Genomic DNA, 15,000 nt, shown 5'->3' on the forward strand with positions numbered 1-15,000 from the left:
TAGATCCCTGAGGTCGGCACCTCCTTCCACATGCTCATCCTGACCACAGGGCCTTCCTGCACAGCTCTGGAGAGAGAGAGAGAGAGCGAGAGAGAGACACACACACACACACGTAACTAATAACACACACACCCATGTCATATTCAGTTCACTAGATACTCAGTACTGCATTCATTAATAAAGTAAAGTGTGCTGCTAATACTATATTAGTACATGTTGTTGAGATTGTGGGCTGGGGGGTGTCAGTGTCCTGTACCACTAATGAAAACATGGGGACCTGAGTGGAGATTGACCCAAGCTTCCTTCACAGACCAACACCCTATTTCGGTCTCCTGGCCTGTTCTCTACAGTCCAATTCAAATTAAAGCTAAAAAGCATACAATGAAATGCTTGGGGTTAGGGTTAGATTAAGGACTAGTGACATGTTAGTATATAGTATCATTTACTAGTTATAAAACATCACTGTTAAAAGGACACATTACCAACTGAGAGTCGAATTTAAAATAATATCCCAATCCTAAAAGAGACTAGAGGGTAGGAATGAGGGGAATTCTTATTCTTCATGAGAATCTTTGGCATTCATTCTATTTCAGTATTTTGTTATCTCGTGTTTGACATTCTAGAGAGAAAACCAGAGAGTCAGACTCTTCTCCTCACATCATTCCTCCACCCCCACCTCCTCCGCTGCTCATAAATGTTGAGTTAATAAAAAAAAAAGAAATGCCTTCACCCTCATAATATCACCCGCATGCTGGTATTTGTACATTTCACCAGAAGGCTACGCAGAACACCGAAGAGTTTAATAAGATGACAAGCCCCATAAAGGTCTGGACTATTTAGTTGGATTCAATTAACGAACAGGAACTCTCTCTGCCTCTCAGCCATTTCCTCGCGACGACGCATTTCCCCAGGAATGAATGCCTGCTTCCTTTTCTCGTGAACAATGCGCCCTAATTATTCGCTAATGCCGGCCCTCGCGGAGGAAATGGAGTTCATGACATTCGGCTTCCCATCCCCATCAGACAGCCTGGCACTGGCGTAGACCTCCGATGGCACTGTGTGTGTGTGCTGTTGACGTGTCTGTCTGTCTGTCTGCCCTTTTGGAGGTATGGCTGGTGGCTGGCTGAGTTAGCGTACTGAAATATCTCTTGGAACATTAAGCGTTAGTGTCAGTACTTAGATCGGACTCACTGGATGTTTATTGTCTATGCTTTAAGTGCCACGCCATACGTGTGTGCAGTACTTAGTATTAGACAGTGGTTCATGTACAAGCCAATAGCAGTTGTAGTCTTATTAGTCATGTGTGGCTCTGGTTTCACAGTCTGGATCAGTAACTAGGCATTTCATTCTAGCATGCAGATAGGGACTTTTAGTATTGGCCAGAGTGCACTTGCATGGTTAGTTGCCATGCTATCTTTCTGTAACACCTGCTTCCGTATCAGAGTGTGCATGTTTACCGTTGTAAGCTTGAATGTTCTGTTTGGATGCAATCCATTATAGTGCATGACTCTGTGTTGTTGTGTGTGTGTGTGTGTGTGTGTTGGTTCAGATTCTCACACTTTGCGGACTCGCTGTCTGTAGATGAGCAGAGCGATGATGGCGATCATCATGCCCGTCAGGAACATGCCTGCGCTGAGCCCCTCGATGATTCCACTCAAAGGCTCTGAAAGAACACAACAACAACCACCACAACAACAACATAAATACACAAACAACACACCACATCCTGTTTAGACATCTAAAACATACCAACATACATACCACAATTTCCCACAATACAATATTAGCCACGGCTTATACATTGATTTTCTTCAGCTATGAGGTTAATACACGGGGGCAGTTAATATGGTATTAATATGATTTTGTTTCTTTTAACTTGCATAAAACATTGTCCTGCGGCTTATACACAATGCGGCTAATACACAGGAAATTACTGTAAACAAAAATATATTTTTGGAGCGGACTTTAATGACCACTCGGCCCTTACCTGGCTGGGTGGTGAGGGGCAGGGACAGGTAAGTGTCTGTGAAGAGTGGCTCCTTCTGGTTGTCCTCAAACAGCTGAGTGAAGGCCCTGATGCTTAGCCTGATGTGGAGAGAGAGGAGAGAGAGAGGGACTTTTTTAAGTGCAGAGTGTATTGATCTCTATGGCTCAAGAGTGCAACTCATTCACAGAATGTATTGATTTCTATGGATAAAGAGTGAAATTCATTGATTCATTCCCTGCATTGTGTCTAGAGGGACTTATCTTCGAAATATCACCGCCCAGCTGAATTAACTGCTCTGGGGTCAGGCAGAGTTGGCTAACCACAGCTTCAGAAAATAAAAGTCCTACCATGTACTGTGCACTTAACACAGGTGATTTCACCAATTAGCTTATCTACCTGGCTGAAGAGGTGTGCTAATTAGAATCTAATCTTAAAAGCTCGTTTAGAGAATGGTTGGAACAAAACATGTGGTGGGACTGTTTCGTTCTGAAGGTTATCCGGGGTATCCTGGGAAACGTACCCACCTCTGAGGTGAGGTGATGCCTACCTGTACGCAGTTTTGGCCTTGAGAGGTCCGTCACAGAAGGTGTTGAGGTAGTGCCTCTTATCGGGGTCCAGCTCGCACGCTCCCCCCAAGGTGTCCATCCCAGCCCCCAAGTTGATCTCAAAGACCTTTCCTGCCATGTCAGGATTGTCGGCACAGTGGCTGGAGAAGTAGTTGGTCTGGTAGGCCCGCACCGAGCTGTTCATCTTGTAGTCCAGGTACGAGGGTAGCGGGTGCTTTCGTTCTGGCTGAACGAGTTCGCCATCTGTAGGGGAGAGAGAGAGAGAGAGAGAGAGAGAGAGAGAGAAAGATAGAGAGAGAGAGAGAGAGAGAGAGAGAAAAAGAGAGAGAAAGAGAGATAGATAGAGAGAGAGAGAGAGAGAGAGAGATGGGGGTAAGTAATTGGGGTAACATTTTGATTTATTTATATTTATTTATTTGTTCATGCATCTCTGGGGCACAAGCTGTCCTCACCCTCCTCCTCCTCTCCCCACCACCCACCCTCTTTAAAAAACGATGGCAGCCATTCATTCTCCAAGCAGACACAGTAACAAGGACAAAGTAAAGGAGAGCAGGTGCTGCAAGGTTGTCATCAGTAATTGAGCGTGGTTTATGGGGGAAGAAACACACTTGTACTTCTCTTCCTCTCATTTCCCCCCTACACACTCCCATCCTCCTCCTCTTCCTCCTCCTCATCATCATATTCATGGAGGAGGATGCTAATTGCCTACAGCCTTGATTCAAATCATACAGACAAGTGAACAGCCTCTGCAATTATCCTATAAGTCTAATGTGCGTCACCTAAATGGGGGGAAGAGAAACAGGAAGATGGAGAGAGAGAAAGAAGGTGGGATGAAGAGGTAAGGGGAGATAATGAAGAAGAAAAAGAAAAAGAAGAACAAGAAAGCAACTGAGGAGGAGGAGGAGGAAGAGATACTGGAGAAGCAGAATAAAAGAGTGAAAAGAATAAATGAGCAGGAGGAGGAGGAGGAGGAGGAAGAGATACTGGAGAGATAAATAATAATAATAAAAAAAGAAATTGAGGAGGAGGACAGGAATGGAGTAGGAGGAAATAATGAGGAGAGAGAGAATAAATGAAGAGGAGGAGGAAGAGGAGGAGAGGGACAAGAAGAGAGGGAATGGGAGAAAGGAGAGGGTGAACTCATTGTGTATGGGACTATGGGTAAATGCACTATTAGTAATAATGGGACCTGTTGTATAACGGTTGGTACTATGGTCATTATTATTGAAGTGAGTGTGTTGAGCCTACCGTCAGACTCAGCAACAACGATGGTGAAGAGGCGCACAGCCCCGTTAACGTCACTGAACCAGCTGCAGTTGAACTTGAAGAAGATGGAGGACTGAGTGACGCGTGCAGCTCGCTCGTTCACCCGCACACTCTCTGGAGGCTCTGGTGGACCTACAGGACACACACAGACACACACACACACACACACACACACACACACACACACACACACACACACACACACACACACACACACAGATGACTTCATCAGCTGACCTCAGATCAGTTTGCCTGCACTGTTTCTCACTGTTCAATTGTTACAAATAAGCTCCAAACCAATTGAGTGCTGTCCACTGTAATTCACTGTGGGTCTAAGAATCTACTGATTGAAAGCATATGAATCTACATATTTTAAAAACTTTACTTTTAGCAAGGTTTAGACATCATAAAGTGGCAATGACCTCTTCAATGTCCTTCATATTCATATATTCCCTGACAACATTTCATATCACAAGTGAAGTCTGGGACTTTGTTGTTCCACGTCTGTCTCAGTGTGCCAACGTGTCCATTAAATCTGCAAAGTGGCTGTCAAATCTGGACGATTGATTAATGCCATTTCAGAGGCAACAACTGCCATGTGATTTGAGTGCCGATAGAGAAAAAACACACTCGACACTCGAGAGCAACTTCATGCTTGTTCAAAACTCCACCGCCTTGGATTTCGACATAAGTGACTCTTTTACCACGGGTTGTTTGAGGTTTAAGTGTGAGACAACATCCTCCTTGGCAGCAGGGAGATAGAACCGCATATTGCCTCTTTTTTAAAAAAAAAGGATAACAGAAAAGAAAAATGGCTAGGCCTCAGTAAATTTGTTGACTTCAAGCCAGAGCATGAACGTACCTTCTGCATGTGGCTGGGGTTACAGGGAGGATTTATTAGTTAATATGGCACTCCTCCGATCTAATTATGCTGCTTCTGACTCGCTCTCTCCTCTCCAGCACTCATTCCAAACCCTCAGCCGATAAGGATGGTGGGGGCTTGGGCCATACTCATCCTGTTTCCATTCATCTTTTGCTTTTCTCCTCCACTTTGCTCTATCTTGCTCTTTTTATCTACAGTAGGAGTTTTTTTTTTCTTCTTTTGTTGTCTCAGACCTTTTTTCACTCTTTACTCTCTACTGGTTCTCTCTCTCTCTCTCTCTCTCTCTTCTTTCTCTCTCTCTCTCTCTCTCTCTCTCTCCCTCTTTCTTCTATTCTGCTCTCCTGCTCTTTCTCTCTCTTTGTCTCTAAATCCCTTACCTTGTCTGCTCACCTCCCTTGGGAGCAGAGCTATTTGCAGGCGTCTTTATTTAAAGTGTGTCGGGCCTCTCCCCCTCTGCTGGGACACAACGCTGTGCGAGGCTGGTTAGCAGGGATGTCCCACTCCCACCTGTCATCCCACTCCTATACACACACTACTGCTGCTGCTGATCTGGGACCTGTGCTAGCTACACCTCCCTGTTCCCTAAAGATGACATCACACCCTCTTTGGCTAGCTGGCTTCACAGCCACAGTCTGTGGACTCGAGGCTATGTTGGCAGATCTGTAGTTGATACTACATCTGTGTGGGATTGTAGGTAAAGATGTTACAGTTTTTTACAATCACTTTGGTACTCTTTTCAGAACCTTAATGTCATTTTTCAAAACTCTAGACACAAAACTCAAAACGGTTATCACTTGTAACACAGGCTGTCTAATGTTCAAAACATTGCATTGTGCATTCACATCTTTAAAGAAATCTTGCACTTGCACAATCATTGGTTCAAAAAACAAATTTACTGTGAAATACCATTAAAACATAACTATAGATCACCCACACACAAGCAACCGATAGTTTCACTGTGTCACTGTTCGTACAATCATTAAATATCGTAGAACAAAGTGATACCGGTTTCATTATGGTACTACATGTACAGTAAATACATCTCTGTAAAAGTACTGCAGTATTAGAGAGAATACTACAGACACAGTCGAATCATTGAACACAGTTTGTAATATATTGATGCAAAACACTACAGAGCAAAAATAAATAGCTATGAAATAGAAAATAAAAGACAGTACTGTAAAACATCAAATCATCAAATGCAGTGTTCCTCAACTTGCTCCACGCTAATTGGTGACAATGAATCTCGTTACAGTATCTTGAAATTTTCATGATTTAAAGTTTTATGTGTATTGTATCCAAGCAATTGAGAAAAGGGTTAGAGTTTTTAAAAATGTGCATTTTGATCATTGGTTGTGAGTTGTGTGTCTAGAGTTGTAAAAAATGACATCAAGATTAAAAAAAAAAATAGTAACAAAGTAAAAACTGTAAACTAAAAGTTCCATTACTGTGCACAAGGTTCTCGAACAGCAGATTTCAGGATTTATCAGACAAATTCTTTAGCTGTCCAACACATAACAAAATGTCTCACCTCTGAAACAGACTCAGCAAACCAAAGTACTCTCTCCCTATACTCTTTCTATAGTGTGTGTGTGTGTGTGTGTGTGTGTGTGTGTGTGTGTGTGTGTGTGTGTGTGTGTGTGTGTGTGTGTGTGTGTGTGTGTGTGTGTGTGTGTGTGTGTGTGTGTGTGTGTGTGTGTGTGTGTGTGTGTGTGTGTGTGTGTGTGTGTGTGTGTGTGTTTTATTTGTCCTGTCCAAACACCATTTTTTCCTTTTCTTATTAGCTGTTAATGGCTGAAAACGTTCTAAAAAGATTTTTTGGCCGACTATGAGAATATCTCTTGGCATCTCTTTTGCGCTGAAGCTTGCACAGTGCTGCCAGACTGATACATTAGACCCGGCTCTCTCAAAGCCCAGTAGCATTTAATCACCAGCAGCGTCCTTTGGAATAGGATGGGGCGGAGGAACCAGTAGTTCGCTCACAATTCTCTCTCCTAAGATGTCATTTTATCTCAGCTACTCTTCTTCACCCCATCTCTTCTCCCACTCCATCTCCTCCTTCTCCTCCTCCTCTCCTCTCCTCTCTCTATCTCTCTCAGACACACACACACACACATACATACATACAAACATGCAGCAGTCTCTCTCACACACACACATACACATTCACACAAAAACAAAAACAAATATACACACACTGATACACTCATACACACACACTCACGTACACACACGGTGCGCACACACACACACGGCGTACACACACACACACTCACACACACACACTCTTCTTCTTTACCCCATCTCTTCTCCCTCTCCATCTCCTCCTTCTCCTCCTCATCTCCTCTTCTCCTCTCTTTCTCTCATTTACCCCTGCCCTCTTCAGATAAATCATGATGACAGAACTGGAATGCAGGGCAAGAGGAGGAACTTTTTGTCATCAATACAAACTAGCGACTAGTGCCTTCCAGCAAAGCCTCTTCATGAGCATGATTCAGCATTACAGCATTTTCTTTTACTTTACTGCACCATTACAACATTTCCTTTTACTTTACTGTTTGCCTGGGAGGTGACCTTTCTGTTTCTTTAATTGCTAACTGCTCTCATGTTGAATCTATATCATATAGTTTGAAAGATGGCTAAATGAGTTATATAGTTAAATGCCTGACATTATACAACGTGAAGTATTTTCAAGTCTGCTTGAGCAAGCTTTTCTGCTAGGTGCTTGTTATGCTTTTGAAAAAATGTGGTGTGCTCAAAGTAATTACAGTTCAGCCTGTGCAATGCAAACAGCTAGGAGAGAGTAATATAATTGACTCAGAACACTAAATGAATGGGAAGACCGTGAAATCGTATGCTCCCTCTCTCTTTCTCTCTCTCAGACACACACACACACACACACACACACACACACACACACACACACACACACACACACACACACACACACACACAGACATACACACATACACATACATACAACCGTGCAGGCAGTCTCTCTCTCACACGCACACACAAAAACAAATATACACACACTGATACACACACACACTCGCGTACACACACGCGGCGCACACACACACACACTCGGTGCACACACACACACACACACACAGGCAGTGTATACACACACACCACACACACACACAAACAAATATACACACACACAGCTCACACACACACACACACACACATACACACACACACTCACATATATACACACACACACACACACACACACACACACACACACACACACACACACACACACACACACACACACACACACACATACACACACACAAACACATTGATTCAGCACTGGGGATTATTGAAGAACGGCCAAGCATAGATTAGCTGACCATTAAGACATCTGGAGGGCCAGCAGAAATATCAATCAGGGCCTGCAAGGGTAAGACTCAGCAACCTGAGCCGAAGACGAAGACGAAGGAGAAAGAGGACACTGCCAATCCCCTCAACCCCAATCACCACCCTCACCCCATCCCACCCCGCCACCTCCATCTCCCCTTCCACTCCCAGCCCTCTGCCAGGCCATGCGTGACTCCACCAACCCAGCAGCGAGGCCTTGTTCATCGGGCAGACAATGAAACACGCGAGCCCCTCAAAGGCTCTATTCATCAAGGCTGCCAGGCCTGAGGAGGCACCATAGATACTGTATGAATCCATTTGCCTGGAGGCTGAGTGGAGCTTAGGGTGGCGTACCAAGTGTGCTCAAGAGAGACATGCTGGTAGAGTATATGTTCAAATGGTTTAAAGAAGTTTACTACTTTATGTGGAGACTTCAAAAGTGGTCGTGGAATCTGGTGTGGTTGAGCCACACAGCATGAAATGAATTTATGCTTGTGAGTTTAACAAATGAATTTGTCATTAAGTAAGAAATTCTAGTTACCCATGTCGGTACTAAAGGAAATATTAAAACTAAATAAAAGCTCTTGGAGTGTGACCGTTTTTGATTTTGTACTAATTAAGAAATTGCACCTTTAAGGCCAGTATACAGAAAAATGACAGTAATCTCAAGATGGATATTATTTATACATACAGTACACAAATATGGAAAGCAATCTCACTGGGGGAAGTGACAACATGAATGTGTGTGCCTATGGCACTATATGAGCCAGGCTTTTTCAGGCCTGATGCATTACTTACGGTCGATCATGGTGACGGCGCTCCCTTTAGCTGGTGGGCTGCGGAGAGCCCCTGCCTTGGCGCGGACGGAGATGGCGTAGTTCCGGTGCGGGTCCAGCTTCTCGATCTGGTGCTGTGTGGTGTCGCGCTCGAGCAGCATGGAGTAGACGCGTTCGCCCGTGTCCTCAAGCCGGCAGTCCACCTCGTAGCCATCGTAGTCGGCCTCAGGTGGCGTCCAGGAGCAGGACACTGCCGTGGAGCTCTGCGGCCGGCAGTGCATGTGCAGCACCTGCCCTGGAGCTGAGGTGTGTGTGTGTGTGTGTGGGGGGACAGATCTCAGATATCAGAGGTTTGTCACTGTTGGAAGGAACAAAAAGAGCTGGATTCTTGTTTGCTACGAAGCGTATGGTATTTTCTTTATCGTTGAGAGCAATTCATAATGCTTACCTATGTGGATGCATGTAAACACACACATTCATACACACATATAGACACACACCCACACACACATACGATACACCCCCCCACACACACACACACACACATACACACACATACACACACACTAAGACAAACACACACTGTGCAACTGGCAAAAATCCCCACTTGCCCAATGAAGCAAGGAGGCCTGTTTCACTGCCCTGCTAAACCAAGTCATGATGATTATTTAGCGATGATCAATGGACTCCTGAGATGGCTTACAAAACCTGGGCAGCAGCAGAGCAGCTACTGTAACATGAGGCACCCAACACTGGCCAACGTCAGACCGACTGACATCTCAAGTCAGTACACTTTAATTTGATGTGGCTCTCTTTCATCGTGCCAAGTCTCACATCGCTGCCGAGCTCAACAACTGACCCAAGGACATTTTTCTCGACCCGCCTTCTTTAGGACAATCGACCGGGTCCTTCGGCTGAGGTCTATTCACCCTAAGGCCAGCTACTGATTAACTAGGAGGTGTAGAGGAGGCAGGGGGCTTTTCATGTTAAACAAGCGAGGTGCTTGGGGCAAGGGATGACTCAACAGACTGACACCTACATGCTTTTATGGTGAGCAAGAGAAAGAAAGAGAGAGGTGGAGGAGGAGGGATGGAGAGATGGAAGGAGAGATGAAAAGAGAGAGGGTAAGAGAAGGACATTGTGACTTTAAAGTGGACATGTGATGACTGTCCTTTTGCTGTGTTTTGTGCATTGTGTGTGTGTTGGGTGTGTGTGTGTGTGTGTGTGTGTATTGGGGTATGGGTTAGTATTGGGTATGATCACAGATGTCTTTCCACGATAAGCCGAAGATAGGCCCGTGTGATGCCTGCCGATAACATAAATCTCCTCCATTGCTCATCTCCAACACGCCACACATTAAGTCGGAGCTGATAAGGATCACTGCATGTACAAATGCGTTTGGGACAGTCTGTGTGTCTGTGGCTATGTGTGTGTGTGTGTGTGTGCGTGTGTGTGTGTGTGTGTGTGTGTGTGTGTGTGTGTGTGTGTGTGTGTGTGTGTGTGTGTGAGAGAGAGAGAGAGAGAGAGAGAGAGAAAACAAAGATCGAAAGATGAATGTATCCAGGGGAGAAATTATGTTCACTGGTGCCGAGGGGAGCTTATTTGCAAGCTGGAGATAAAGCAGTCGCCGAGTGAGGACCGAACGGAACGCCACAGAGCCCCCTCAATCAACATCTCCATCATCAGGAGACCGCAGCGTTTGAAGTTCAAGACAACACACTTCTACGCGCAGTGCTATACACACAGCCCAGTCCAGTCTTTGGAACTTCAAAGGGTCACTCTGGTCCACTGGTGTCCACTGATCGCTAGTCATCATGGCAGCTCGTGATTGACTCATCAATCAAAGCAGACCCAATCAAAGGGATGGCTGGCTAATCTGATACTACTGCAACGTCTGATATTAATCCTCACCACAGACAATGCTGGTGCATTAATTTCTCCCCAGGCCAAGATGACACTAACTGCAGTTTGCGTCACTTTAATGAAAGCTAATGGGAGTGTGTGTGTGTGTGTGTGTGTGTGTGTGTGTGTGTGTGTGTGTGTGTGTGTGTGTGTCTGTCTGTCTGTCTGTCTGTCTTTCTGTACCTCTGTGTGTGTGTGTGTGTGTGTGTGTGTGTGTGTGTGTGTGTGTGTGTGTGTGTGTGTGTGTGTGTGTGTGTGTTAGTGTGTGTGCGTCTATGTGTGTCTGTGTCTGTCTGTGTGTGTGTGTGTGTGTGTGTGTGTGTGTGTGTGTCTGCTTTATGTCTCTTGTCATTCATCACAAAAGGAGATGCATGGATAAATCTAGCAACTGAGTCTAGACATGTGAAATCTTAATTTATACTTGCTCATTCAAATTGTATGCGTCACGCTTTACTGTAACTGGCTGACGCTGTATGAGTTCACGTGTCAGTGAAGGAAATGGAGACTTGGGGTGCTAATTAGATTCTAAAACGAGAAATTAGATTTTTGTGATGTGTTCATCGTCAGCTAGGCCCGGAGAGATAGGTCAAGCTTGGAGGGTACCGACCTCATGAGGATCAGATTATAATGCAATTATAATCTGACCCCTGAGCAGTCAGATTATAATTGCATTGTTACGCTTTCTTAATGTTGCAACTGTAAATGGAGTTCATATGTGTGTGTGTGTGTGTGTGTGTGTGTGTGTGTGTGTGTGTGTGTGTGTGTGTGTGTGTGAGTATGTGTGTGTCTTTGTCTCTCTTTCTCTCACTCTCTGTAAATGTGTGTGTGTGTGTGTGTGTGTGTGTGTGTGTGTGTGTGTGTGTGTGTGTTTGTCAGACAAAGACAGGGAGAGATTAATTGTATCCATTAAAGAGCTGACTTCTTTCCAGTTTCAGTCAGATCTATGAACACACTGTCATGAATATGACAGGAGCCATGTTTCCTCCAATATGTTTGTGTCTGTCAGCCGCTCTCTCTCTCCCTCACAGTCTCCCCTAGTTCTACAGCATCTCTGCCTCTGTGTGACAGTGTGTTGTTGTGGCACAGTTGTGCCGCAATTATCAGAAAGGAGGAGCTAGCGCCACAAGGAGAAGAAAACATGTGTTCACTTGCCCATGGCCGATCCTACATGCTTCAAAAGAGGTAGCGCCACAGACAAAAAAAAAAAAAAATTGTTTAAAAGTAGGACAGGAACTCTCTCCCCCTCTCTCTCCCCCCCCCCCCCTCTCTCTCTCTCTCTCTCTTTCTCTTTTCCCCCCGTTTTCCCCTGGACCTTGATTTCTAATTCCGTTTTTGGCCTGAACTCATCGTGTTCCAGGAGCCACTCTCAAGAGCACCCGCCGTTATCAGCAGGGATTTCATTAGGAGCTTCAAAAAATAAGCAGTGTGTACTCACACGAGCACAGCCAGCATAAGCACACACACACACACACACACACACACACACACACACACACACACACACACGCGCACACACACACACAAACACACGGACACACACACACACACACACACACGCACAGCGAGCACAAGCACACACACACATGTGCATAGAAAACTCAAGCACACACAGACAAAAAAGCACAAATACACACACAAGCACACAAGTGCACACACACACATGCACACATTGAACACATTGACACCCTGTTCCCTGCTGTCCAACTGCAAACACACACACACATCCAAAGAGACTCAGAGACTCTTAACACAAATACACACACACACACACACATATTGTATAAAAAATAAAAAAAGGAAACACAAACTGTGTTGTCTCTATCTGGACACAGAGATGTGTTAAAAACAACGGAAGTTGTGTTGCTTTCAACACATTCTTTTTAAGAGTGAATGCATAACCAAATAAAAATAAGCAAACATACATTATTTGCACAATGGTGTTTTAAGCCTCCAATGTCGTCTTCCAGGCAGCACAGCAAGGAAAGGCACTAGGGTTAGGCAAGGGTTAGGTGCCTTGAAGACGACGGTTGCAGCGCTGCCTTGAAGTTGATGGTGGGGGCTTAAAACACCATCAAGCTACATATTTCTCTAACTTAAAATGTTTGCAACCAATAAAACATTACTTTACTGTAATATATAAAAAAAAAACACACACACACACACACACACACAAACACACACACACACTGTGATTTCTGATTCTTCACATGTCCAGTAATGTGATTATGTGAGGGGTGTGTGCGGGACGACATTATGCTGTTCTGAATGTCTGAGTATACCAGACAGCGCTGGCCACCCACAGAGCCCCCTTATCTGATTAGTCGTGAACTCTCCCTAAATGGACCCCGCCCCGCTCGCCCACACTTCACCTGCTACGGTCGTGCGGCTCTCTGGGCTGGAATTACAACCTCCTCACTGACCTGTGATCATACTAACCTCTTACTGTTTTTTGTAAGAGTTGGGTTGTCGTGGATGGCTGGAGATGGATGGAGACAGCTACAGCCTGAGTGTCATGTAGAGCGAGGGGATGGATGCTTGATTATGCAGTGGCTATGTTTGTTGTAGCCTGCCCCCTAGTGACCGTTTGTGTCATTGCAATAAAAGTACAATAGATCTTGTTCTTGCCATTTGGGAAATTAGCATGCTCTAGTCAGACACTGGACACATGGATAGAGAGAAGTGTGCACACAAGAGAGGGAGAGGGAGAGAGAGAGAGCAAGAAGATGTGAGTAGGACAAAAAAAGAGTGAAAGAAGGAAGAAAGAAAGGAAGAAAAAGACAAAGACTGTCCAGAATTCAAATCAGTGAGAGGGACAGATTACACATGAAAGGAGACAGAATCAGCACTGAAGAGAAGAGAGCAACACGTATAGTGGGATGGAGAGGAGAAAGACAGAGAGGATGAAAAGATGAACAACACTCCCAACACCCAAGATGATCAACAGATCAACACTCAAGATGAACAACACTCAACACTCAAGATGAACAACACTCAACACTCAAGATGATCAACAGATCAACACTTACCGGTGCGGACAGGGATACGGACGATCGGACTGTAGGCCATGGCCCCTACGGCGCCCCCACTGGCCCCTCCGCTCACGGTGCGCAGGGTGAAGTTGTACAGGCGGCCGGGGTAGAGACCGGTCAGCGCGCGCTGCATGGAGCTCACCCTCTGCACAGACAGCCGGTCGCGCGGCTGCCACTGCAGCTCAAAGTCGTCAAAGTCGCCCATCGCCGGGGACGACCAGATCATCTCCACGGTGCCGTTGATGTCCTCAGTGCATCTGGAGCGGAGTGATTTCGGAGGGAGCGGGACTGTCAGGTAAAGAGAATGACTATAAGTGGAGGAGTTCATCAAAAGAAGTGTGGATGAAAGGATAGATTGATAGATTGGAAGCATGGATGGATAGGTTGATTATGCATTATGTAATATGTATGCAGATTAAACACTACTTAGGTTTGCGTATATGCACTTTATTCAACCTCAAACAACACAGTCATGTGCTATAACTACTATATGCACTTCATGTCCGACCAAGAGGTCTGCTGACTGACCCGTGCGTCCGGCGACAGTGGCCGTGTTGCTCAGCTCCCCGCTGTGTGAGGTCACCATGGCGCTGTACAGTCGCCCTGGCACCAGGCCCTGGAAGACGTGCTCGGTGCGCTCTGGCCCCAGGCGCTGCTCGGCCTGCTGGGAGCCGTCGGGCCCGTAGAGCGACGCCAGGATCTCGCTTAGCTCCCCCGGCCCACGACGCCAGCTTACATGCAGGCTGTTCGTCTGCTCCTGGTGCCTCGCCTGCAGGCCCAGCACTTGAGAAGGCACTGATAACAGAGAGAGAGGGACAGAGAGAAAGAGGAGAAATGAGAGAAAGAGAGGGATAGAAAGAAAGAAAATGAGAGAGAGAGGGGGAGGAATACATTTAAAACCCCTTTACTGATCCATCTAATGGACGAAGGACACTACTAAAGGTTACCTTACCCAGACAGCACCACAGCAGGAAAGCACATGTAAATAACAACATATCAGCCGGTACAAAAACAGACTACCTGCAGGCCTGGTACTGGAGATGGCACTGATACAGTCAGAGAGAGAGAGAGAGAGAGAGTGTGTGTGTGTGTGTGTGTGAGTGTGTGTGTGTGTGAGAGAGAGAGAGAGAGAGAGAGAGAGAGAGAAAGAGATAGAGAGAGTGTGTGTGTGTGTGTGTGAGAGAGAGAGAGAGAGAGAGAGAGAGAGAGAGAGAGATAGAGA

General features: G+C 45.5%; 1 protein-coding gene across 1 annotated transcript in view; it reads right to left on the reverse strand.

The window, feature by feature from the left end:
* Positions 1–15,000, reverse strand: part of ptprb (protein tyrosine phosphatase receptor type b) — a 50,322-nt gene that overhangs the window by 19,618 nt on the left and 15,704 nt on the right. Inside the window, exons 14-21 of the mRNA XM_048267821.1 lie at positions 14,307–14,573; positions 13,776–14,066; positions 8,870–9,148; positions 3,802–3,951; positions 2,535–2,796; positions 1,988–2,085; positions 1,558–1,663; positions 1–66 (exon numbers count right to left, since the gene is read on the reverse strand). The exon at positions 1–66 is cut by the window's left edge and continues 15 nt beyond it. Of these exons, the coding sequence (XP_048123778.1) occupies positions 1–66; positions 1,558–1,663; positions 1,988–2,085; positions 2,535–2,796; positions 3,802–3,951; positions 8,870–9,148; positions 13,776–14,066; positions 14,307–14,573 (1,519 nt within the window). The remainder of the gene's footprint in view (positions 67–1,557; positions 1,664–1,987; positions 2,086–2,534; positions 2,797–3,801; positions 3,952–8,869; positions 9,149–13,775; positions 14,067–14,306; positions 14,574–15,000) is intronic.

The sequence above is a fragment of the Alosa alosa genome, chromosome 17 (assembly GCF_017589495.1).
Source record: "Alosa alosa isolate M-15738 ecotype Scorff River chromosome 17, AALO_Geno_1.1, whole genome shotgun sequence".
Lineage (NCBI taxonomy): Eukaryota > Metazoa > Chordata > Actinopteri > Clupeiformes > Clupeidae > Alosa > Alosa alosa.